Genomic DNA, 26,439 nt, shown 5'->3' with positions numbered 1-26,439 from the left:
AGCAGAGTGAGCTGCTGCAGGTAGGTGTCCACGTCCGGATCCTCTCTGACAGCCAGCAGTCAAAATATTGTGTCATGAGGCGGCAGCTTTTGTCTGGAAATGTCTGAGTCATTTAACCATGAGAGCAGAGCTGTGGGTGAGAGGGTGAAGCCTGCAGGTATGGGGGGTAAAGCACACTGACAGCTACAGGGGCACTTAACTGCTCCCTGTCATTTTTGGCATTAAAACATATTTCCCCTCTTCCCTCTAGCTGTCTCTGCTGAGGAAGGTCATTTTGGTGATGACAAAAGTGAGACAAAGTCAACTTTGTTTAAGTGCCGTACCAGCAGACTACAGAGCAGCTCCTGTCCTGAGTCCAGCTCAGTCAGAGGTCCCATTAACCAAATATATGATGTAAAAATCTGAAGGCTGTCTCTGTCTCAGCTCTGAGGGCTATCTACAGTAACGACAGTAAATCACAGGCAGCACTGTCAATACCAACATGCACGCCACCCGCTGAAAACCCTCCTCGCTATGCAGGTTTCTGACGGTGCGTTGACGAGCTGCTGACTGGGGTCATGCTGCGGGATTTATCCTGTTACATGCAGGATCAACTTCAAAACTCTGCCATAAGAGGCTGTCTGTTTAAGGCAAAGATGCAGTAATTACATCCACCTCTGTAGCAATCTCCCTTGATGCATTTGGTTCCGCATAAGCGAGCACAAAGTTACAGTCCATGTGGACGAGGAGGAAAGTTTGAGTTTGAAAAAATGAAAATGGGGGTAATGAATGATTATGAATTGTTCCGAAAGTCTAAAGCAACCTCTGCCTTCAATTCATCCTCAGCACTAAAAAAGTAGTTTTCATTTTATGACTTATTCAACACAGATAAATCAGAATCTGGCCCAGTGACAGGCATTATGAATACCTGTAATAATTATAAAGAGATCTTCTCTTCTACCATCTTCTTGCTGTATGTAGGTCGTATAGAGGCATCAGTGTTAAACTGAGCTTGTTTCATAACCAGTTAAATGTTTCTTAAGGTAAAGCAAAAAAAAAAATTCAAGTAGGCAGAGTAGATCTACTTTTTCTGCATTTTTCCTCTTCAACTTTCATTATTTATTATTCAGTTATTTATTATTCAGCTGTCATTATAACCTGAAATGTTTCCCTCAATGGAAACTGAGTCAGCTGAAGGACTGTAGTTTCTCCTCCCTCGAGCCAAATCCATGTTCCAGTGTGTTTTAATGTTTCCAGTGTGTGTGACCTTTACTCTGTATCAGCCTGCTAATCTTTCTGTCTCTCCTCTGTTAATCCCCTTCGTAATCCAACTTTTCCAATTTCTTTCATTTTTGTTTTAGCATACACACCTGCACACACCTCAATAGACACACACCTGCCAACACAGGACCTGTAGACGTGCAGTCATTGTGGTGGAGAGATGCTGGAGTGATGGTGCTGCCACAAAGCACAGCTGCTCAAAGGTTCTCCTCCTAATCTGTGTTGGACCTTCCTCCCTCATACCCTCTCTGACAGAGAACACATCAAGGAGCCTGGGGGGGCTGAACCTTGGTAGGGGCTGGCTGAGACCTTGATTACACCAGAACTAATTCCTTCCTCATCCAGACTGAGCCGCAGCAGGGGCTGATGGGTAGAGGAGCGACTGTCCTCGTTAAGGCTGCATGACTGATAAGAGAGGTTAACAGATAGGTCAAGATGAGGGATGTCGCAGAGTAAATCCACTTTGCCACAGTTTGTTTGCAAATGAGTTTGTCACCTTTCTAGGCTGAAATGATATGTTCATCGTTGTGGCAATTTGAGCAGGACTTTTATCCTTTCAAGTAAACTCCAGAATGTCCACTTATACACATTTGATTAAACACTTGTGCCTAAGCATTCACAGGCGAACCAGGAAGAAATGACTGCGTACGCTCTGGATAAGCAACTTTAATGGAAATGATGAGGTGCAGTCTCAGAATGCTGTGTATCCTTTTCATAACACATCCATACTTTACGCCAGCAGAGCTTTTCCCTGGATGTCCAACGGATGTAAACATTTCTACCTAAAGCAAGAAAAAAAGAGAGGAGGGAGACGGAGAGAATGCTGTGGTTCCCGTCTTCTAAAATACATGACTGTTAATTCACTCTGTAAATACTTAAAGTAGAGAGAAGAGTGGGATGTAGTGCCCAAAAGCATCTGTTACTTCATAAACCAAAGCTGTAATGTCATGTGACAGACCGAATAGCACATGAAAGCGAGGCTTATAGGGAACCAATCTCTCCGCCGATGGTGTCGTTTTTCTACAGCCATCACACTGTGACTGGGTATTTACTTCAGAATGAGAAGACAAAGCAAAAAAGGTTGTCTATTACAAGTTTAGTACGAGATGTGAGGTACCAGTAAGAAAGGAAGAAAAAACAACAGGACTGTTAATATCAGTTGTCATTAAAAACATTTAGATTGAATTTCAAGAAAAAATATTCCCAAAGATACTACAGCATGAAGAATAGTCCATTAGGGGGGGTGTTGTGTGTCACACGCACACATGACACATGCTGGCTTTAACAACAACATTGTGAACTTTTACCTTTTTAGCTTCTGCCTACTAGTTAATGTCAGCGAGCTGCAGACTGGGCTGAAAAAATGAGTTCACATCTACCAGCATCGTGTACGGTGGAACATTTTCTTGCTTGCAGGGCTAAAGCCAGGATTTTATACTTTAATACTGAGGTCATGCGTAGGCCTGCTAGAAGGAGCAACATTAAAAAGGAATTCTAAAATCTCGTTATTAAAGAATCTTTAGCGGCACTCTGACCCAGAGGAGACGGACTGCTCTCATACATGACTCATTTATCGATCCTTCCTATGGAAGCCTTTTTCCACCAGTTCAAGACAGAAAATTGATGAAAACTTAGCCTTGGTAAAAATATTTATTCCCATAGTGCCAAATGTGGGTATGGAACATTATTATGAGGTATAAAGTGTCATTTATGCAGCAGGTAGGCTGATCATTAATTCAGAGCTGCTGCTGTGCACTGTTACTTTCATCATAATGTTCGTCCCACTGTGAATATTTTTGCCCCTGAAAATGTCAGAGCAGAAACCCCTGACTGACTTTGTGCACAAAGCCTGAACATGTCACGTTTTAAATGATTATAGGTTCAGAGTTTTTTGGCTCTAAACACAGTCGCTGCCTCTGTTCCTGCTGTAACTCTTAGTTAGTTGTTCTGAGTGTGTAGGTGGGTGAAATGCAGCCCCTCGGCCCTCGCACACAGTGAATGACAGGACGTTACTGTACGTGTCCAGCTCCTTACATATACGTAACATTATGTATGTGTTGTGTATGCAGAGCTGTTCAGCTTTGCTGATGACAAGATGCCAACCTTTGTTCAAAATATGCCATAAAACAAAGTAGTTTTATTATTTCATCACTTTAATCTTTTAACATTCAACCAGATTGTACAAACTGTGAACACTTTATTTCCTCACTTGGAGAAAGAAAGTGGCAGAGCGGAGCGGAGCAGCGCTCCGATGTGCTCCAGCAGCACTACACCTATTATTAGTAGTCCATTTGTGTACCACAGATCTGTTGTGAGTACAAAGTCATTTTCTGTCCCTCAGTTACTGTCATTACTGCGTTTTTACTTTCTTTATTTACCACTACTTCACTGTTTCAAACCATTTGTGTGTAATCTAATAACCATGCTCTTTTCTCTTTTGCCTCTCCCACTCTCCCTCTTTGTAGCGCAACTTCAACTTTCTGGATCGCCAACCCCAATAACAACCTCATCAACTGTGCTGCTGCAGGCTCAGAGGTGAGTTTCTCACTTCTACTTTTCACTTTCTCTTCCCTCACCCACCTCTCTCCCCCCATCCCTCTCCAGGTGGAGGTCTGTCTCATTACCACGTTGCCAGGTCAGATTAATGGCTGTGTACTCCTATTAACTTCAGAATCAAGTAGACAACAGACAGAGGCACTGCCGCACTTTCACTATGATAGAGTGCCAATTATGATCATACTTCTGGGATTTCACAAGGGTACGTCTGGTGGAATGGAGCCTCATTTATCCTCACCAATGTAATAACTACTCTCATTTGCATACCTGCAAAGAACAACACAAAAACAGACAGGGCAACAAACAGTGATGGCTGTGGCCGTGTGTGTGAGGGAGTGTGCACGTGTTTATGTATGAACAGAAAGATCTACACAAATCGACTCGTGTGCACAGGTTCTTTGTGTTCTGCATTTATTCTAATTAAAAACATACGTCTTGACAGTTTCTTTGTGTGTGTGTGTGTGTGTGTGTGTGTGTGTGTGTGTGTGTGTGTGTGTGTGTGTGTGTGCGTGCGCTCCATCAGGAAACAGGTTTCTGGTTCATCTTCCACCATGTGCCCACTGGCCCCTCAGAGGGGCAGTACTCCCCAGGACGCACTGAACACACACCTATGGGCCAGTTCACCAACAACAGAGCCCATTCCAACTACAGGGTGAGTCTGAGGACGGACGCATGCTGGGGGGAGGAGAGCCACATGGAGCAGTCAGAACCTGAAGCAGCAGTCAGACGTGCCAGTAGAAAATGTTCACACCACAGTCACATATTGCGAACACTGAGGCATGCACTCAGCAGCAGCATTTACATAAAATACACATGAAGTATCCATCAAGTGAAAATCAATGTTTAGTTGTTTTTATCACAAAGTGTTTATGTCAGTATCAGGCCCGATACTATTCTTAATGGTATATTAGAGTTTGCATCTTCCGGGAAAAAGATTTTTAAAATGTTCATGACTCATGCCGCTCATGAGGGCGTACACAAATAAAAGCTTTCTTAATTTTGTGACGCAGTCCAAAAAGAGGACGTCGCCAGAGTGAGCAGAGTTTTTTTTCTGGGGACCGGGTCTCACAGATTTCTGGACAAAAACACATTATTCACTGATTTGGGTGAGATTGGATCATATTTTATGGAGAAAGTGTTTTGTGGTTTTCCTCTGGCTGCTCAGCCGCAGCTCTAGCTTTAATAGGTAGCTCTACTTGTTGCTAAAGTAACTGCTGACTACTGCGAACAGCAGCCTCCCTGTGAACACCTCTGGAGTAATAATAATAATAATAAACGTTATTTGTATGACACATTTCAACACATGGTTACAAAGTGCTTTACAGAACAACATAACAACAGTGCACATCGTCAATATAAACATAAAATAGTACAAGCAGACAGCAGGCAGCAGCTTGGGGCTAATAGAGCATATGTATGTCTATGATGTGGGCAGCAGCGAGGCCGTGTGTCCATACATGGGTTAAATCATTTTAAGGGGAGAAAGTTTGTGAATGCATATAGAATATAACAATGATGGACTGTGGCACAGTTCCAATACTTTTGAAAAGCAACTTGCCCCGTCCAGCCCTCAGCAAGCCATCGCAGCACCAGGCAGCTGGAACAGATGTGTCCACTGGTCTGCTGCTGTGTGCAGCGTGCCCCACTGAGGCTGAGGTTTAACATCAGGATGTTTCACCAGGATGACCAAAGGTCAGGGTATCTCTGTCTCTGCTGCTGTTCTTTTTCTTGATCGATCTCTTCTGAGACTCTCCGCTTCATCAGAGTGTAGTACTAAATTATTGAGGTGCCATTTAAATTATTTCCATGATGAAATTATAAAAACCCTCCAAATGTTCAGCCTTTGTTCAGTCTTGGGGAGCAAAGCCTCTGAGGGAGCATGAAGACACCGGTTCACTAAACGCCTCACAGTGACAATATCAGTGCAGTCCCAGGTGTCCTGCAGTGACACAGACCACTTCTGCTATGGCTTTCTATAATTACAAGTCCGTACATCACAATGACCTAAAACATTCATTACTGATTTATTGGTGTTGTTTTTTGCGTTTGTATTAGAAAAACACTGCTACACTGACAGCTAAGAGGGGGGAAAAGCAAGATTACAGTGTAGAGTGTGACCTGCTAAGTGACAAAGAGAGGGAGAGCAACAGGTGAATAGTGAGGGTAACACAAATCAGGCCAGACAACAGAAACAGAGCAAAGTGAGCCAAAGGAGAAGGATGAGACGGAGAGGACAGGAGAGCGTGGAGGCGCCCGCGGCATCAAGCCGAGCCCAGCGCAGCTCGAGCAGAGAGAGATTTATGAGGCGCTGGTGGAGAGGAAGTGTTATTGTTATCTCCCTCCTTTCTCTGCCCCCAACAGTGATCTCTTTTCTCTCCCATCTCACTCTATCCTTCCCTTCTTCACTTTTAATTTGGATCATCCTAATGGGAGCATAACTCATGTCAGGCTGCCGCCCCGGGATGTTTGTGAGAGAAGAGGTTGTGTCAGGGCTGCAGGTTGGCCGTTCAGAGCGGCAGCACCGTGCTGCTGCTGGATTTGTTTTGAAGCAGCAAACCGACTGAGGATGGCTCTTATCATTAACACTATTTTTGTTTATCAAAGGAAGAGTTATGGTATTGTGCACTAAGGGCTCTCAGACAACTTAGTGTTATTGTTATTGTTAGTTTCCAGCCTAGTTAAAGCGGTTTAAAGCTCCAATAGCTGACATTTTACATCCTCCTTGACTTAAAGCCACTGATATCCAGTTTTTGTCTAAATGCAGTGTCACCCTGCTTCAAAGCTCTATGATCTAATATTTCTAATATTGAAATGATGTCATGTAATGTGGTTGCTAGTACTGCCAAACCTACTCGAACTCATATCCAGCCCTTTATTGTTTTAGTTTTCAAACTTCCACATGGGTGTTGCTGTTCCTGACGAGCTTCCTCTCCAGTTGTGCTTATGTGAAGTTTGCAATGACAGCAGTGGCAGGTTTTTCTCATTTAGATTCTAGAGAATCCTAGACTTCAGACAGAAGTAGACACAAACAGGCTTCTTGCTTTTAACCAAGGGCTGTTGATCTTCAGACTGAAATGACAAATGTTGCTACCAGCAGCTGGTCACCAATTAAACGGTGAGAGCTTCCCAATGACCATCGCTCTTTCAGAATGAAAAGGTGTGTGACGACGGTGAGATTGAACCTGGTGACACCCTATTTCCAGCTGCAGACAGAAAGGCTTGCCCTGACATTCTTCTTGGACCAACCTCCTACTCAGACTTGGAGGCCTTTATCGATCACCACCACCTTCAACAAGACAACACGAATGGAAATGCTGCCAGCAACACATCCACCAAGTCTCCCAAGAATGAAAAAACAAGACTCATCCATGGACACAGAGGAGCTACTGATGAGAGCGGGGATAGTGTCCTGTCCAACTCAATACTGACATTTGTTAAAACACTCACCAAACAAATTGACAGTGTCCCTAGAGACAGTGGAATTAAGACAGACACCATTCTAGACCTGCAAGATAATCTAATCTAATCTTCTCCTGCACAAGCTGCACCTGACAACCCTGAGACAACGACCAAAGACACTGATAGCAGAAAGAACTGGTCAAAAGCAAAGATGAAGAATTGAAACAGGGCTGTGTAGCAGTCAGTATATTTGGAGTATGTCTGCTCTGTTGTTGTCAAAAAACCCTTAACAGCTTTAAACCATTACACACACAAGCCAGGTTATTTAAAGATACAATTTCCCTTTATGAAGCTATAAAGCTCCCCACTTACGTTTTAGCACCAGAGTGAGAAGCGGGCAGGTCAAGATGGATACACGGCTTCCATTTAATCTACCACAAACACTGTCAGGGCCACATATTTCAGCAGGATGCTCAGTGACACTGATGATTTAAATGAGAGCGGCTGCAGCTGATTGGATCTGAATGCACTGCTGCTAATTCAGACCCGATGCTGCACATGTGTGTGTGCAACATGTGTCTGGAAAGGATGGCGAAAGAAGAAGTGTGAGTCCTCTGCTACTGAGTTATTGCTGTCAAAATTAAACTCTTCCTGCACGAAGGGAGGAAATAACATTCAAATTATGGTTTCAACTCAACTAAAAGGTCAGCTTCTGACAGCTGGCTTAGAGTGTTTTCATATTTTATTCAGACTCATTTCACATTAAAAATAGAGAGCAGACTGTTGTAGTGAGGTAGAAACTACTAACAGTCTGTGTTCTGTGTAAATCAACCCAGGGACAACTTATTTCTAATACTGATTTATTCTTTATCATTTGTGTTTGTTTGTTTTTTTCACTGCTTGACATGTTGTTCATCTCCTTCCTGTCCCAGGCTGGAATGATCCTTGATAATGGAGTAAAGACCACCCAGGCAAACGACAAGGACAAGAGACCCTTCCTGTCTCTGGTCGGCGCCAGGTCAGACCCTGTAAATCTCCTCACCCTGTAGCAAACAAATACCCTGCATGACAAGCTGAAGTCACAGCACGCCCAGTGTAATCCATCATGATGGATTACACTGGGCGTGCTGCTCATGTTTCCTGTTGATGTTTTGTAACTGACAAATATTTGCTATAATATAGAACCGCAGTGGGGGTGTCGTTTACCACGGGTAGTTCAGTGATGCTCTTCAAAGTGAGGACATCTTGTCTCTCTCAGGAGGCTTTCTCACAGACTGCCTCGCCTCAAAGGGCGTCACGAGCAACTTGTAATGGAAAGAGTTCCTGAGTGGAGACCAGCAGCAGAACCATAGGCTGCTCCGTTAGTCTGTCCTGCTGAGAGGTCAGACCAGACCAGGGACCAGTTTGTGCTTCCACCTTCTAGCATCGCCTGCATTACTGCGGTGACAAACTCAGTCTGCTGCTGCCTGTGACAGCATGGGGGGTTGGAATGACGTTGTTAGGCAGTGGCTACTTAATATAGGTTACCTTTCTATGGATGATGATCTTAACAATATTCAGATTTTACATTAGACATTGGGTATGACAATACCCCAAATTGATAATGGAGGAATAGAGACAAAACTTGCCCATCAGTCACATTTTAAGTGAAAAGGTACTGTGTGATATACTAACATTACTGTACCAGCATGCATAATCAAATAAGAGTTGCATTTAATCTGATTTTTTTTTTTTTTTTTTTTTTGCGTCTTGGTCCTCTGCACGTCCAGTCAGTCTATGTAAGTGTGTGCTCTTAGACAGGAGCAGTCTTCATGAGGTAAAGGCTTGTGTATTTCACATTAAGGTTGTTCCAAAGTTGAAGTTCTTCTCGACTGTCGGAGCAGCTGAGAACTGCACCGGTTCTCCCTGATGTCCGAGACATCGCTGTCAAAGTAACAGCACATAGAAAGTGTTCACTTTTGTAGGAGAGCTTGCATCGAAGCACACTGATATTGCAGGGAGTCGCCGCCGTAGTCATGGCGACCTGTCTTCTTTTGATGCGTCATTGGAGTTGTGTGTGAACAAAACGCTTGATGGCAAATAAATTCATCATTTATCATCCTTAAGATTTTAACCATATCAGTCATTGTACAGTAGCCTCATAGGACACACCTACATGTAGCCAGACAGCAGATGGTGGCGATGTGACAAATAAGGAGCGTTAATTTAAGCATTAACAGTAATTTATTATGTATATGAATAATGGAGTGAGTGTACATTCAGCATTTGTGTTGAATTTAAATGTATTAATTATTTAGTTTTTCCTTCTCTCTGCTTGGAGGGGAAAGAATCAGATCAGGGTCGTGAAGCTGGGCTGTTGACTGGAGTGTGTTAGCACTTTGATTCATTTATTGACATAATCCAACAGTCTTCTACAGTCAGTGCACCAAACTGAACAACAACACTGCCAGTCTGTAAGCGGGAGGCCTCAGCGTCTGTAGCCCCACTGGGAACAAAGACAGTAGTGGGTGAGACGGATCTCAGGAAAAACATCTTGAGACTCGAGTAGTACAGCCTTGAGTCATGCATGAGGGATTCACATGGAACTGTGCATGCCTCACATATACTGGACATGATGTGGGAATGACGTGTGTATTGCATGTGATACTGAAGAACATTTAGTCTTATGTTCATTATGACTGCGTAGGCAACATTGTCCACTGTCTACTCATCTTCTTCATTAAAACAATGTGATTGGAATCCTCTCAGCCGGATTTGTTTGGCGGCTCTGTAATCAGATACACCAGTTCCTCTTCTTCTGTTGAATGTTATCAACACTACCACTACCACTACCACACTGTTTAGGTATGGCCCCCACCAGGATGCTGACCCCTTCAAACCCAGAGTCCCTGCTCTGATCCACCACTTTGTAGCCTATAAGAACCAGGACCACGGAGCCTGGCTGAGAGGAGGGGATGTCTGGCTGGACGACTGCCAGTGAGTACTGCATGCATGCACAGAACCACTGAGTGTAGTTAAATATCCTTATGATGAGTTTGAGGTAGCACAGGTCGTTTCACATTGAAGACAGAGATGAAAGTGAGAATTCATCCCTATCTAATGAACCTTTTATCTCCTCCAGACTGTGTGTGTGTGTGTGTGTGTGTGTGTGTGTGTGTGTGTGTGTGTGTGTGTGTGTGTGTGTGTGTTCCCTGGAGACCTCAGCCTGTTGCTGTGCTCACAGTAATAATATTCTCTCCTTCTTGTTTAGATTTGCTGATAATGGCATTGGCCTCACTCTGGCGAGGTAAGACCCCCCTATTAAATCACTGTTCACTCTTCTATGGGTAGAAATAAAAAGCTGCTGTTTGCATCAACTGGTGACAAATGCAAACAGCTCTCTTTCCCTCTCTCCGGCTCTGTGTGAATGGAGTGTGAATTGAAAAAGGCCCTACAGGGAGTCTGCATGTTGCACTGGGAAACTGAGCGTTTAGTGTGAAAAGTAATTTTGGGGTGCGATGGTCACAGAGCTGCGAATGGGTGAGAAATGTTAACTGACTTTACAAAGCAGGGTGCATAATGTACAAGCACATGGACTCATGTATGATTGTAAATGTTTGGGTTTTTTCCTATTTGAAGCCCTCTGCTCAACAAACATCATCATTTCCAAGTGTGTGAATCTGTCAGCGTCGGCAGGCCATCGAGGGTTGGTTGAGGTCTGCGTGCCGGTAAAGTGGAGATGACCTTTATCTTTAACTTTCTATGTGATCCTCGACATTTTAAATGTCAATAAAGCTGAATACACAGCAGAGCGGCTGTCATTCTGTTGTGCTGCTTCCATTTTTGTCAGATGATGTTGCGATTATGAAACAATGATTTTACCGCCGCAGCTTGGAAATGAAGGCTGGTTATCATGTTGTACTTAAAGGCCATGATTAAATCACCATTTCACACCTGTGTAGTCTGACAACACATGAATGAAAAGCCGTGTCATAAATGCTGCATGAGATCACTGCGATGTGACCAGAGAGCAGGAGACTGAGCAGTGATTGAACAGGCTGTCGCTCAGCAGAATAATTGGTCTGAAGCTGCTCAGTCACTGTGAAGCCACAAAGACAGTTCTGTCATCTTTGACTTCCTCTCTGATCGCTCTTTTAAATGTCACTGCAGCCGATGATGCAGCGCAGCCGCCGTCACCAACCTCTTACTATGTTGAGTTTGTCAAATGATGTCACGGCCATAAATAATGATTTGGCTAGCTGGGCTGTCACACATTCTGGAGCTCCCACATGACCTGATAGACAAGCACAGGATCTTAAAGGGACACTTAAGACATTTAGAGGTGCAATAAGCGATCCTGGAGAGAGGTAGTTGATTGTTGAGTTTCCCAGGTCATCAAATCATGACGCTTTGGATCACTATCTATCTTACGTATTGCACCTTTAAAAAAACATCATTGTCCAGGAGAGGTTCAGAAGTTTCTGGAAGGGGTCAAGCTCCAAATACACTGGATCCTACACTTCCCATAATGTAACTGGAATAAATCTCTTTCTAAGAGCCTCCCTGTCTGGTGACATCTACATTTTACATCTATAAACTTCCTGTTCTTCAAAACACAAGCTGAGGAGACTCTGAGGGCATCATCCAGTTTATTTTCTCAGTCTTGACAACGTTCTCCCAGAGCCAGTATACAGGTTGACACTGATCTCCCTCTGTAAAATGTGTGGCATCCCCCTCTAAATGCCAGGGTTGCTTGCTTTTATAACAGGCCGAGAGGGTCAGTCATCATTAGTTCACTGAAACGAGGAACATTTATTTTAATAAATTCAATTTGGTAATCTCAGAGTTCAAAGAGCTGAACAACATATCAGAATTAAAAATACTCCTGGGAGAAGGAGACAGGGCATATCTGCTGCCAATATGTGTCGACATGCCACAACCTGAGGGACAGCGAATGACCCACACACACACACACACACAGGCACACACACACACTGTATATACTGTTTATATAATTAATGTAAATCAATCTTGGTGTTGTGTTTGTGTTGTTATTTGTTGTGCTATGTCGGACAGATGCTGTGGCAACATTGTTGTTAAACTTTCATGCCAATAAAGCCCCTTTGAATTGAATTGAATTGAAAAATTAGTTCACCTGTTGCTTCTGCTGAATCATGAGGGTGAGATGCAAATGAAAGAGGGAAGACCGATGATCAGCTGAATAAAGGCTCTCTGTTTATGTCTGTGTGGTGGCATGATATTAATATCAGCACAAGATGCTCAGTAGTAGTAAATGATGACAGTCAATGAGCGATTATCAAAATAGCTGACAATTAAGTTATTATTGTAGTTCTTATAATATTTGACAGCTAATCAATCAACCATTGCAGTTCTAACACACGCTCACAAACATGAACACATTCGTTAAACAGTTGCTGATTAGCATCAAGCTGGCCTCGTGTGAGGTGTCATGGCTGATTATCTACTTTCTCTCTGCCTGTCTCTCTGCCTGTCTGTCTCTCTGTCTCTCTGTCTCTCTGCCTGTCTGTCTCTCTGTCTGTCTCTCTGCCTGTCTCTCTGCCTGTCTCTCTGTCTGTCTCTCTGTCTGTCTCTCTGCCTCTCTGCCTGAGGCTTCTGTAACGTGTCAGCTCAATGTGTGCTCATCACCTCGCTGTCACTGAATGTTCCAGATGACAGTTACCATGGTGATGACATCGAGATCATGAACCCACCCGTAATCTGTGTTAGTCATGATGACTAACTTGGCCTAAAATATTCGAGCTGTATTTACTCTACAAAGAAGTTCCTCCTAGATGTAAATGATGTGTTTGTCCTGGTGTTTGAATATAAAAGGCAGTTCTCAGTGTGGGATCAATGAAACAAACAGTACTGATGCTGCAGCTACTGTACATCTTCTATCACTACACTCACTGCTGCTACTTCCTCTGTCTGTGTGTGCAGTGGAGGGACGTTCCCAGATGATGACGGCTCCCATCAGCAGGTGAAAAACTCCTTGTTTGTGGGTGAAAGTGACAATCGTGGGATGCCCGTGCCTGACAACCGGATCTGGGGCCTCGGGGGCTCTGACCTCACTGGCAGGACCCTGCCACGTGGCGTGTAAGTGACAATTATTGCCTATTTTTGCTCGCTGTTTTGGTTTTACAGCCCAGAAACTTCATCCAGATGAATGGAATGTTGCCATGAAACCTTAAAATGATCATTTGTCAGATGTTACACTCGGGTCCAAAAGTCTGAGAACACGTTGAAAATGTCTAATACTGTCACATAAACCCAGAACTAGACTGAACTCAGAACTAAGACACCAGAGCACATGTAAGCTTTAATGTAGTCAGGAGATGCTGTTCAGACACTGTTAGTGTACATGTAACACAGACTAAACACCTTTCCCTTTTCTGCCAAATTTAGCCTGGTTTTAACTTCGATGAGTGATTTTTGCATATCAAACACTTAACCCCTGGTGGCCTGACAGTTGGCTGTAAAAAGAAGATATTTTTGTTTGTCCATAAAGAATTGTAGATGTGGTGAGCTCACATTAAAGCCAGCTGGAACAGACTCCTCTGCTGACAAGTATTGCCAACTTATGGCTTGAGACACTGCTTCTGTGTCGTGCTTTATACAGTATGTAACTACGTGTTTAGAACGTACACAGTATGGATGGACAGTGAAGACGTAGTGATGCAGGGGTTTGAAAAGCTGAGCACAGCTGCTGCTTGTCATGAAGGATCAGACTGAGAACATTTGACAGCTACTTTTCAAGCCAAAGTATTTAATTCCCCCAAAGATAGATTCTGGGTGGAGCACCAGTTTAATGGAGGCTGGTATGCGTGAGAGCCAGACTTGGTATGCTAGAATCAGTCCCATGCCCCGGCCCAGTTGGAGTACAACCCTGCTGCTGCAGGAAACCGCTCACCCCCACACTGGAGAACCATGTAATGGCTGAAGACCTAAAGGTGTTTTACCCCGACTCAGACATCACACAGCCAGCTCTGCTGTTGTTTACACGTATGTCTGTTCCAATCTCTGTTTCCATTTGAACTGGGTCTAACTCTGAGAACAACTTGAAACCAGAGTCATATTCCTTGTATGTGTACGCATGCTAGGCCAGCTGCTGGACTGTCTCAACAGCAGTGTTTTCAGAGATTCCTTTAGTGTGTGTGGGAAAGACACGTCTACATAACACACTTCTGTGTGAATTCTTCATCTTCAGCCTGACATTCTTTGATGCAGCTGTATGAACACAAGTGCTCTGGTGCTGAGTAGTGCTGAACATTGGATGAGGCCTCTGGAACAGTTTTTCATCACAGCCCATGGCCGGGACTTAACTAACGCCAGTCCAGGAACACAGAATGTGGCAGTCAGCCTTTCTCCTCTTTTCTCACATCACCACCACCTCTCAGTGGGTCTGAGCTCGAACATATCAGACGGTCAAATGGTCACATCGACATTGTGCATGTGTGTGCCAAAAGGACACTTGATAGACATAATCATAATATGATTACAGTAAAATGTGTACTAATGAATCATTTTATATTAATAATGGGTCAAGTAGTGAAAAGCCCCACACAGATTGTATCACCAACTCTGCAACCTTCAGTGACAGATTTTAAAATGGTTTTCTCACTCACTTAAGTAAAAATATTATATTAATATTTGAGAGATGAAAGCCTTTTTACAATCTGTATTCTTCAACTTCAGTCTGATTCCACCTTAAACACTGTCCAAGTCAACAAGAGCTTATTCTTAACCCAGCTGTCACACTATTGTGGATAGACATAATGTGAAATGGGTGTGATGAACACCATCGTCGCTGGAAACAATCAAATCTAGTGTATGTTCAAATGAATAAAGGTGTAAGGAAGTAAGTGTTTCCAAGGTGGAAGATTGGTTGAAAACCTGCTTGTTAGACTAAATTTGGTGAACAGAGACCAGAGCAGCTGTGGAAAATAGTCTTTAATCCCTCACTCTGCCTTCAGTCAGGGATGAAAGTGCACCAAAGTCAGCCAATAAAGCGTGGACTCTAATCCTGGATCAGAGCTAATCTTAATCTGGTATGGAAAACCAGGTTAACATGAGCCGACTACAAAATACTGTAAATGAATGAGATGGGACTTGAGCCCATGCATTCACAGTGAGCTGTATCAGCATCACTTTACTTTTCACTTGGCCACTAAATAAATGTAAATCGCTAATGGGCTGTAATTGGGTTCTGTGTGTGTGTGTGTGTGTGTGTGTGTGTGTGTGTGTGTGGGTGTGTGTGGGTGTGTGTGTGTGCGTGTGTGTGTGTCCCTGCAGTGATTTTCCTATCCGGGGCATGCAGATCTATGACGGGCCCATCAACATGCAGAACTGCACATTTCGCAAGTACACAGCGCTGGACGGACGACACACCAGCGCCTTTGGCTTCAGGCTCAACAACTCGTGGCAGAGCTGCCCCAATAACAACGTCACTGACATCACCTTTGACCACGTACCTGTGAGTCCGCCTCTGCGTGAAATACACAAAACAAAACAACAACTTGATTTGATACAAAAAGAAACTTTGACAGAAGAATTCTGAGCCCTCCTCACCACTAACAGTGAGGAAAAAACAGTCAAAAAAGAGCACTGGTCTTTTTTTTAATTAGTGTTGGGATCTTGTCCACCTTGACCAGAGTCAAAACTGGATTAGTACAGAACGTTTGGGAGCTTTGGCATTTTCAATATAATCATCAGTGATGTATAAGAGCACAAAATACCCCTTATGAGCAGCTTCACATGAATGCCTACATCACTCCATCCCTCTACTGTAGATCACGTCGCGGGTGTTTTTTGGGGAGCCGGGTCCCTGGTTTAATAAGATGCAGATGGATGGGGACAAGACGACCATCTTCCATGATAAAGACGGCTCGGTCAGCGAATATCCCGGATCCTTCCTGGTGAAAGAGGACAACTGGCTGCTCCGTCACCCCGACTGCATCGACGTGCCCGACTGGAGGGCTGCGATCTGCAGCGGCCACTATGCACAGGTGGGTCACTGGATGTCACATCTCCACACATTCATTCTCAAAAATGAGCCTTCACAAACACAAGTCTACCTTATGTCACACGCTTTTTATCCATTCAATGATCACATGCAGCTTCATATCCCAATTAAAGTCCTTTGTAATTATAAATAAGACGTATCTGTTCTGTGTGAAATTAGAAATCAGTCATGCATTTCTTGGCATATTTTAGAAATCTTAACTGTTCCTAAGTGTGTGCATACAGTCTCCTGTGGTAATGTGCAGGTGCATCTCAAAAAATTGGAATATCATGAAAAAGTTCTTTTTCCCCTAATTTAATTCAAAAAGTGAAACTTTTGTATTCTAGATTTATTTCACATAAAGTGAAATATTTCAAGACATGATTACAGCTGACAGTATCTCATAATATTAGAATATTACATAGGAACAATCAACCAAAGGATTTATAATACAGAAATGTTGACCTTCTGAAAAGCATGTTCATTCATGCACTCAGTACTTGGTCGGGGCTCCTTTTGCCTGATCATCAATGCGGCGTGGCATGGAGGCGATCAGCCTGTGGCACAGCTGAGGTGTCATGGAAGCCCAGGTTGCTCTGATAGCAGCCTCCAGCTCGTCTGTATTGTTGGGTCTGGTGTCTCTCATCTTCCTCTTGCCAATACCCCACAGATCCTCTATGCTTCTTGTTTTTATGTCATCCTCATTATTTATGTTTTTTTTTTTTATCTTGTGTTTTGTAATATTCACTTTATACACCACAGATTCCACAACAATGGCGCTGTGTAAAACATAAATTAAACCAGAATGCAATTATTGACACACAAACTATTTATAATGTGTTCCTGAGACCTGAGTAACATCCTTTATACAACCATGTTTGACAAAGTGTTGAACCTCACCCCATCCTTGCTTGTAAATGATTGAGCCTTTCAGTCATGACACTCTCACCTGTTACCGATGAACCTGTTTACCTGTGGACTGTTCCAAACAGGTGTTTTTAGAGCGTTTCACTGTCTTCAGCTGCTCCTGTCACAACTCGTTTGAAACGTGTTGCTGCCATCAAATTAGCAATAAGTATATTTATATAAATATATATATATTTGTACTGGTTTCAATTGAGTATTCGTCAGAAATGATTATTAAATCATCAGTTTTTTTGCTTTGTTCTTCTTGCACAGCATCCCAACATTTGTGGAATCGGAGCTGTATTTCAGTTTTACCTCAGTGTCCAGTACAGTACAGACTGACACAGGACATGCTCTGCTTAGTATAGCACAAAGACTGGAAGCAGGCTAATCTGCTAGCATAGCTCTCTCAAAGGTGCCTTTCAACAGCTTAGAATATTTAACTTTGCTGAACAGCTGCCACTGTGTCCAAAAGAGACAATGAGAGGATCATCTTACATAACAGCACAACAAGGAGAGAAGATGAGGTCACCAAAGTGTCACAGTAACATCAGCTGTAATGTTAAAACTTAACGTCTGAAGTTTGGTCACATTAAATTAGCCACCATATACCAGACCAAGACAGATGTCACAGAAAAGTGTATTGAACTGGATGAGTGTTAAATTGCTTCAACACTTGTACGATGTGCATTACTGTGTTACTATTCCCTCTTTTAAGTGTTACGTAGTCTCAAAACAACACTTCATGTTTTAATGAGCAGTTATCCCACACATTGGAGTTCCAGCTGGCGCCCTAAAAAAGTTCACTTGTAAGGTTGTAATTTGCAAAAATCAATTTGTTTCAGTGTTTTCAACCATATCCATTTGTTTGTTGGTTTGTCAGCAGGATTTCTGGGTTCTATTCTGGGCCTCAGCCCATTGACTTTTGGTGCAGATCCAGATAAGGGACGGATCCAGGACATTTTTTTTTTTTACTTTATTTAACATTGGGAGATTTTTGTTAGTTTTAAGGGAATAATGAATGGATCTTGATGAAAAAAAGGCGTACTTATGTGGCTGCTATCAGAGTGAGTACAGTTTCATGCTCAGCCTAAATTATGGTTAAGCAGTTATGTGTGGTTTAAATTTCGAGTTGAGTTTGATGTTGGATTGGGCTTGATTGAATTAAAGGGACCGTTGGGCCTGTAAATGGATAAAATAACTGAAACACCCACACAGGGGATGTTAAACAAGGTTATAAAACATTAGGTTATAGCCCACAGCAAGGGAGTCCAGGGGCAAATCAAGTCAAACGGAATGAGATGAACACAGAATGACACTGATACTGGATAAGCCTGTTTTTCACCGCATTAATAAATATTAGAATCAGCCTTCTAACTCTATGGTCTTGTTTTCTTCAGATCTACGTCCAGACACGTAACCCTGCCAACCTGAACATGCACATAGTGAGGGATGACTACCCTGATCGGCCCCTGACACTAGAGGGCGCCCTGGGTAAGAGGAAGCACTACCAGCAGTTCCAGCCCGTCATCACACTGGCCAAAGGCTACACCATCCACTGGGACCAGGCGGCACCTGCTGAGGTCACCATCTGGCTCATCAACTTCAACAAGTCAGTGGACACATGAGCTGCAGTCGTGACAGTACACACCTTCACACAAAGCATGTTTACAGCAATTCTGGGTTGTATTGTCAGACCAGGTGAGAATCATGGACAGCACACATTAATATCCATTAGTGCGTTGTAGATGAGCCAGATTTAGTCAAATGGATAATTTTCATTTGCAGTCTCTGGGCAGATTATAGAAAAGACACAAAGGCAAGTACATAGAGCATGCACACAAGCCAGCTAACATCAGAAATGATCAGCAGCACATAAGATCTGGTGGTGGACACCAAGAATAGTGTCACTAATTCAGTGTCTGATCAAATGTGAAATATGGTCATGGTCTCCCTTCTGTTCCTGAGTTATGGTGTGATGTCACAGTGGTATCCTGTTGGATGTTAAATGTCATCGCTTATCATTTCATCCGATTAGACATTTATGGCAAATGTTGTTGCAATAAGCATCAAAGTGACCTTTGACCACCAAACTCGAATCAGTTCCTGTATGAGCTCAAGTGGATGTTTGTGCTAACTTTAAAGAAATCCCCTCGAGGTGTTCCTGAGATATCACATTCACAAGAATGGGACGGATGGGCAGACAACCTGAAAACATAATGCCTCCAGGCACGACTATCGCTGTCAAGAGGCATAAAAATGTCTGGACTGGTGCTCACGTTATCAGTGAAGATAACCTCTGAGTACTAGAATGAGTAAATTACAGCTAAAAGAGCTCCATGCTGAACTACAGTACCCCTAAATTAGATGATGAGAGCTTTTAGGACTCCATACTTATCTCATGCCACAGGCACTTTGAGTATTTTTGACTGGGACAAATAGAAGTAAATGTAGTAGTGGAGTCATGGTCTATATTCTGACACTATATGACCGAATTGTAAATGTAAAATTTTCCAAAGATGTTGTTGCTTTAAAAGAGAAGGATAATATAAGTCTGAACAGACAATAGAGTCTCCCCAGAGAAACAAACTCACCTTTCTGATCCAGTGAAAAGCTTCCAGAGCAGCATTTGATCTGTTTACAAGCCCGGTTCTTTGGCTTCACCAGGCAGCCTGAGGGCTTCATCTGGTGCGCTCAGCCATCCATGAAGTGAGTTTAGCCTGAATTTTACTTTTAACTCTCCCATCACACTGTTATTGGAGCGGCACCGAAGCAAACAGAGAGGGGAGGAGGAAGACTGTGTGTCAGACAGTGAATGGAGCTACTTTGGTCATGTGACAGCAGGTGAACAGAAGTCTCTCTGTGTGTCCGATGCGAACGTCCTCCTTATCTGTCTCCAGCCGAACGCTGTCTCCTGGTTGATGACCTTTGACTTCTTGCCACTGCAGTGAGTGGCTGCAGTTTGGTGTCCACAGACCGATGATGTCCTTGCTGTTTGACTGATGAAGTGTTCCTCATAGAGTCACATGTGATGTCCTGATGACATCATACACCACATCAGTCTTCCTGTCCTTGGGGTTTGTCTTTTGAGGATGTACCAAAGTCTTCAAGAAATTCAAACACAGTGCTCGTCAGTTTGTCGAACAACTTTCCATAACTGACACTCTGCTTCAGATCCTCAGACACCCAGTTCTGTCACTTTTCATGCATGCAACTGAGAGCTATAGATGAGAGACCGTTAGAAAACTGTCATTAACCCCATTTGGATGATTCATCACTTTGACAAAGACACACAAAACACACAGAATTCTGTGACAGAGCTGAGGGCGCACTGGGACACAGCCAGGAGGGCACTGTGATGACAGGCTCCACCCCGCCTCCGAGAAGGACCATGCAGAAACAGAGCGAAACGTTTTCATCTGTAGATGTGATCAAATGACTCATCAATATCATCGTGGAAGGATAATGACACTCCATCAGTTTGACAAATCAAAGTATGTTGCAGGTGATGGGGAGTATGTTGGTACCTACAGGCTGAGAATTGTCTGGGTTGGCATGGAACGTCATGGCGTGTGGTAGGACGACGTGCCACAGGTCAGTTCAGTAATAAACTAGTCAAACAAAAGTTTACAGGGTGGCTGTGGCTCAGGAGATAGAGCCGTTGCCCACCAATCGGAAGGTTGGGGGTTTGATTCCAGGCCCCTGCAGTCCACACGTCAAAGTATCCTTGGGCAAGATACACAACCCAAATTTCCCCTATCGGTGTATACGTGCATATGAATGGTTATCACTCCTGTATGGTAGCCTCTGTCACTACCATGTGAATGCTTACTTGTGTTGTAAAGCACGTTGAGTGGTCGCTAAGACTAGAAAGGCGCTACAGTACATTTACCATTCCTTTTGGCCTATAAGGTGCAATGCTTTCCCTACCACCCTGGCTGGACGGGGTTCGTTTTTGCGGTCCTTGGCTCTGGGTTCTTCAGTCCAGAGGATCTAAAGGTCTCGTTGGGTTGTTTCAACATAAACTTGCAATGAGCCCAAGGAGAGCATATGTATCTGTATATGTGGAAATTAAATCAGTGAAGAATGGTAAAGTCTGCACCCCAAGTGAACTCTCCAGAAGTCAGCAGGAGAATGTGGGTTTTGGCAGCCCTCAGCACACGCAGACTTCCCACAAACGCGTTCACCAGTCTGCAAGAGTGTTGAAGTCCAGAAGCAACCTTTACCACTGAGGTGAAACAACAACCTGGAGAGCTGTGGTAGATATGCTGCAGGCTGATGGACTGAAGAGAGCAGGTGTGCAGAGCAGGAGGAGCAATGAGCTGATTGTAGACAGGTGTGCTCAATAATCACAGCCGAGAGGCCAGGAGAACCGCAGAATAGCAAACAAACTAGCTTGTACCAAGTGTACGTATGAATGAACGTAAACAAGAAGAGCCACAAAAACAAGCCTAGAGAGGGACAATATGATGAATCGTTGCAGTGTGGTTAATGGTGTACCTGTAAGTGTCTCGGAGGAGGAATTCATGGTGTTGAACACACAAAAGGGCTGGAATAAGTTATGTTAAGAATGAAATAGACCATGCTTCCTTTGCACACCCGGCCAAAGTCCTGCTTGCAGAATCTCGACAATGAAAAGTGGAAGTACTTTGTTTCTAGCATACTGATGACCCCTCAGAGGTGAAGGTACAGCATGCATGTACAGAGGCAAAATGCAGGAAAATGCTGTGGATGACAACATGGGAAGTTGGTCCTATCCCATCCTTAAAGGCTCTCTGTAAATGGCAGGCCGGCTCTGAGCTCACTCAGCTAATGCACGATGAGTGAAGTAAGCTGATGGAGGCCGTCAGCTCATTCCTGTCGCTCCTGATGTTTAACAAGACTGACCACAGAAATGGGGAGAGTCTCACTCTGTGCTCCTCCCCTCAGATGGTGTTGACAATGAGGTCTGCAGATATTTAAACTACCCAAAGGCTGGTTGTCATTTCAAGCATGCCATCTATTCCCCATAGCCGAGTCCACCCTGACATGGACAGTACAGAGGCAGAACAGTACATTCTCATGGTCGGTGCATATACTGTACCAATGGCCCCATCTACAGTTCAGAGGAATATAGCAAGTGAGGTTGATTGTGTGCAGACAGCTGAAATATGACCTGTTTATGTTTGACTTGATTCAGAAAACAGCTGCTCTCTTTTATGGGGAAATTAGTGATCGTGTTTTAATGAGCCTGCTTTGTGCAGCAACATCTATAAAAATGTTGCCACCTCATGCTGATTTTAAGCTCTGATGAAGGACTCAGTGGAAAGCTGCTGAGCGAGATAGATTAACATCTTTTAATTTTCCGTCTTGTTAATGAATTGTTGAATTCGGGGGAGTTTGTTTAGTAGATTTTAATTGTATTAATTTGGACTGCTCTGTTTTGTCCTGATTCAGCTTATTTGGACACGTAATTAAAGCTGCAACCAAGAGCCCTTTATTTATTCTAATCATCTCTATCTCTGTCTAAAAAATGGTGAAACCCATAGACTGGATTTAGGAAGTGAGAGACTGAATTATTCAACTGGAAGTTCAGTATAGCGATCGAGCAGGTGAGAGTAGACACAGCCACGCCAGAGGAGAGGTGGCCCCGCCCAGCCGCTCACAGCACCTCTGAAACACAGAAAACACAGAAAACCACCACAAACTTGTCCAAACTGCAACATACTGTTTGTGAATATTCATGACCGATACTTTTGTATCTTTCGCATGGTTAACTATTTTGTTCCTCTCCATTCACAGTGACTGTGACATTGACCTGAGCAGATACAGCTAGAGACAGTCGTGTGTGTTGTTACTGTGGTTCTGAGAACAGAAGATGAAATCAGTACTATACCTACATTGTGCTGTTTGTTGTGTCCTAGAAATGACTGGATCAACGTTGGCGTCTGCTACCCACAAGGCACCACCTTCACCGTCATCTCCGACATCCACAACCGCCTGACCAAACAGACCCGCAAGACCGGCGTCTTCATGAGGACGACACAGAGAGAGAAGATCAACCACTCACACCTGGCCAGAGGATACTACTACTGGGAGGAAGACACTGGGTCAGACACACACACACACACACGCACACACATACACACACACACACACACGCACACACACACACACACACACACACACACACACACACACACACACGCACACGCACACACACACACACAGACATACACACACACACGCACACACACACACACACACACACACACACACACGGACATACACACACACGCACACACACGGACAGACAGACACATACACACACGCAAACACACACACACGCAGACACAAACACAAACACACACAGACAGACAGACACATACACACACGCAGACACACAAACACACACAGACATACACACATACACACACACACACACACACACACACACAGACATACACACATACACACACATCATTTTTAATGATTTTTTCCATAAATCCATGACAAGAACTGGGAAAATGACTGAATTCAGTGTGAGTTGGCATCGAATGACCCATTAGGGACCTAATCTCATAATAATGACTTCCATATCTTATCTTATGACTTATATTATATTATCTTATGACTTACTGTCTATTAATTATGGGTAATGATGTCATAATTAGGAGGTAACTGGCGTCAGATTATGTGACCTGATTAGGAATCTCAGTTTTATTGCCAATCCAAACAGTTTTAAATACTTTATTGCATGCTGTTACTAAGTGGTACCAAAGTATTTATTTTCATATTTCATAAACCTGAGATATGGAAGTCATAATTATGGATACAGCCTCCAATTGTTTCTGTATTTGGTGAATGAAATCCAGAGAGATAAAGTAAGGAGATGAATAATCTAAAAGATAAACAGATTAAGGTCCTATTAATCGACTGTGCTGTAATTTCATGTTAACAAAGATAAATCTGCATTTTCTCTGTGGGGGCAGAGTTTTAGAGGAAGTGCGTTATGTCTAAAGCTTTCCTGTGTGTGTTGCAGCCTGCTCTTCCTGAAGGTAAAGGCCCATAACGACAGGGAGCAGTTTGCCTTCTGCTCCGTCAAAGGCTGTGAGAGGGTGAAGATCACAGCCGTCATCCCTAAAGGCAGTCCACCCAGCAACTGCATGGCCCAGGCCTACCCCAAACATGCTGAGCTGCCCGTTGTGGATGTACCCATGCCCAGAAAGATACCCGACGCCAGGCTGGTGAGAAGAGGGCAGGAGCAATTCAACTGATTTAAAAATGTCTACCTATGGATAATTGTCTACATTATCTGTGTTTACTGACGACTGTAATTAGAGTGAAACTTTTCACACTTTGACGAGAGCGTCAACAAACCAGGAGGGAAGAGAGGTAGAGAACTACTTGAGAATCTGAGGCTACACTCAGACTCTTGTAATGTTGGCATGTCAGGAATACAGTCAGGAGCCAGGCTGCCTTATGGGGAGCATTAAAACAGTCTTGGTGTGCTCGAAAACATGCAGTGAGAGTGTGAGGGATTCAGACACAGTCACAGACAGCAGGCATGTTGACATCGCAGATACAACCAATGTAATTAATAAATTAGTTTTCATCTAATCAACTTATTAAAGGCACAAAAACATTACAAGATAAATAACATCACAAATAAAAACAATAAAAACAATACACAGGTTAGAAAAATCTGATCAAGAAATACAAGAACAACCTAAAATATGAAAATGTTTCAAAAGCACAGAAATGTAAAAATCAAACAATTAACAAGAACAATTAAATCACAAAATTGGAACTGTACAAATTCAAATCATTTGACAGTCTTGTCTATACTGTTTGTTAAGATGAAAAATTACTAAAGCACACACACACTGTGTAGTATGTCCATAGATACTACACAGTGTAGTGTCTGTACTGTTATTATCTTGATAATTACACTTTCAAAAACTTTCCTCTGAATAAATACTAGCTTTGTATATTTTTATAAGTAGTTTTTCATATCTTTATGTGTACACTGATTTGGATTACATTTTTGCACAGGTGTCAGACTTTGAAGGCTTGTCCCCCTTGTATTTCTAAGAAATACATTCTACTGTAATTAATGCGACCTTTTATTTTCATCCTCTTTTCCCCACAGCGACTGCTATAAATGTAATCTCTTCCTAATATCAAAGCGAGAATTGCAGCTATGATTATTTCATCTCATTTGTCATCTCAAAAATCAAGTTGTTTCTGTGAAATGTCAAATATTATGTATTGATTCTAATCTCTTCTTTGTTTGCTTGTTTCCTCTCAGCACTCACCAGAGCACTTCCTGGAGGTCAAACTGGAGTCCTACAACACTCGCTTCTTCCACATCAAGGAGGACTTTGCTTTTACTGAGGTACCCTTTGTCTCATACAGGAAGTAAAGCAGGTGTAACGTTGCTGTCACTTTGCACTGAGCAGCTAAGACCACTGCTTGGGTTATGGGTCACTGAACAGAATGATGACAAGTGAAGTTGTCTTAAAGGAGCACCATGTGGTTTTGGAGAAGAAATTCAAACTCAGAGTTTTAATATTTCACTGATTCTTGAGACTTCACAAAAAGCATGTCCCATGAAGAAAATTGCTAATTCCGTTGAAGATGAATAACATTTTCTTGTTTAAAATAATCATGGATGATCATCTGTGGGTTTTTTGCACAACTGTAACATTTTCACATATGTTTGTTTATAATTTTATAATTTATTAGCCCATGACCCAGTAAAACCAAGAGAATAACATTTCAATTTGATAAAAAACGGTGAACAACTCATGTAAAATGTATAAAACATACTCCAGATGAAAGAGTAGAATGTAAAACATTCAACAGAATTTTCAACAATTTTTATTCTCACGTTGTGGTTTGTCACAAATGTGTCTCTAGTTTCTGTCAACACCGTCAGATATTTAAGAAAAAGTTATAAAATCAGGCCCCGGTGTGGTCGACTATATTCCTGAGGACCTCCTTTCCACCCTCCATGTTTACTAAATGCAACAAGGTCAAAGAAGCTGCTTTAAGTTTGGTATTTTCTCTAGAATTTTTACATATTTATTGCTGTGTCCACTGTCACAACCATGACATGTCAACAGAGTCTCTTTTGTATAGAAAGGACTATTTTAAATTATGACATTAATGTATGCATTTTAAAAAGAAGCCGGAGGCAGCAAGCAGCAAACAGAAAGAAACAAGATGGCTCCTGTTTACAACTCATGAGTTTCAAATCATCCCTAAATGGAGCCTTGAATATAATTTAGGATCACAATAAACAGTAATATGGCTTGTAATGTTTCATGTTAACC

General features: G+C 42.9%; 1 protein-coding gene across 2 annotated transcripts in view; it reads left to right on the top strand.

Moving 5' to 3' along the window:
- Nucleotides 1–26,439, top strand: part of cemip (cell migration inducing hyaluronidase 1) — a 160,505-nt gene that overhangs the window by 128,584 nt on the left and 5,482 nt on the right. For both annotated transcript variants that reach the window (XM_084361131.1, XM_084361132.1), the window contains exons 15-26: nt 3,726–3,795; nt 4,340–4,468; nt 8,148–8,233; nt 10,060–10,191; nt 10,466–10,501; nt 13,156–13,311; nt 15,508–15,688; nt 16,005–16,220; nt 18,523–18,734; nt 23,026–23,211; nt 24,144–24,348; nt 25,413–25,499. In XM_084361131.1, coding sequence (XP_084217257.1) covers nt 3,726–3,795; nt 4,340–4,468; nt 8,148–8,233; nt 10,060–10,191; nt 10,466–10,501; nt 13,156–13,311; nt 15,508–15,688; nt 16,005–16,220; nt 18,523–18,734; nt 23,026–23,211; nt 24,144–24,348; nt 25,413–25,499 — 1,696 coding nt within the window. The remainder of the gene's footprint in view (nt 1–3,725; nt 3,796–4,339; nt 4,469–8,147; nt 8,234–10,059; nt 10,192–10,465; nt 10,502–13,155; nt 13,312–15,507; nt 15,689–16,004; nt 16,221–18,522; nt 18,735–23,025; nt 23,212–24,143; nt 24,349–25,412; nt 25,500–26,439) is intronic.

Source organism: Pagrus pagrus (genome assembly GCF_965226575.1).
Source record: "Pagrus pagrus genome assembly, chromosome: 1".
NCBI lineage: Eukaryota > Metazoa > Chordata > Actinopteri > Spariformes > Sparidae > Pagrus > Pagrus pagrus.
The sequence above is the reverse complement of the archived record's forward strand: the minus strand, read 5'-3'. Positions and strand labels throughout refer to the sequence as shown.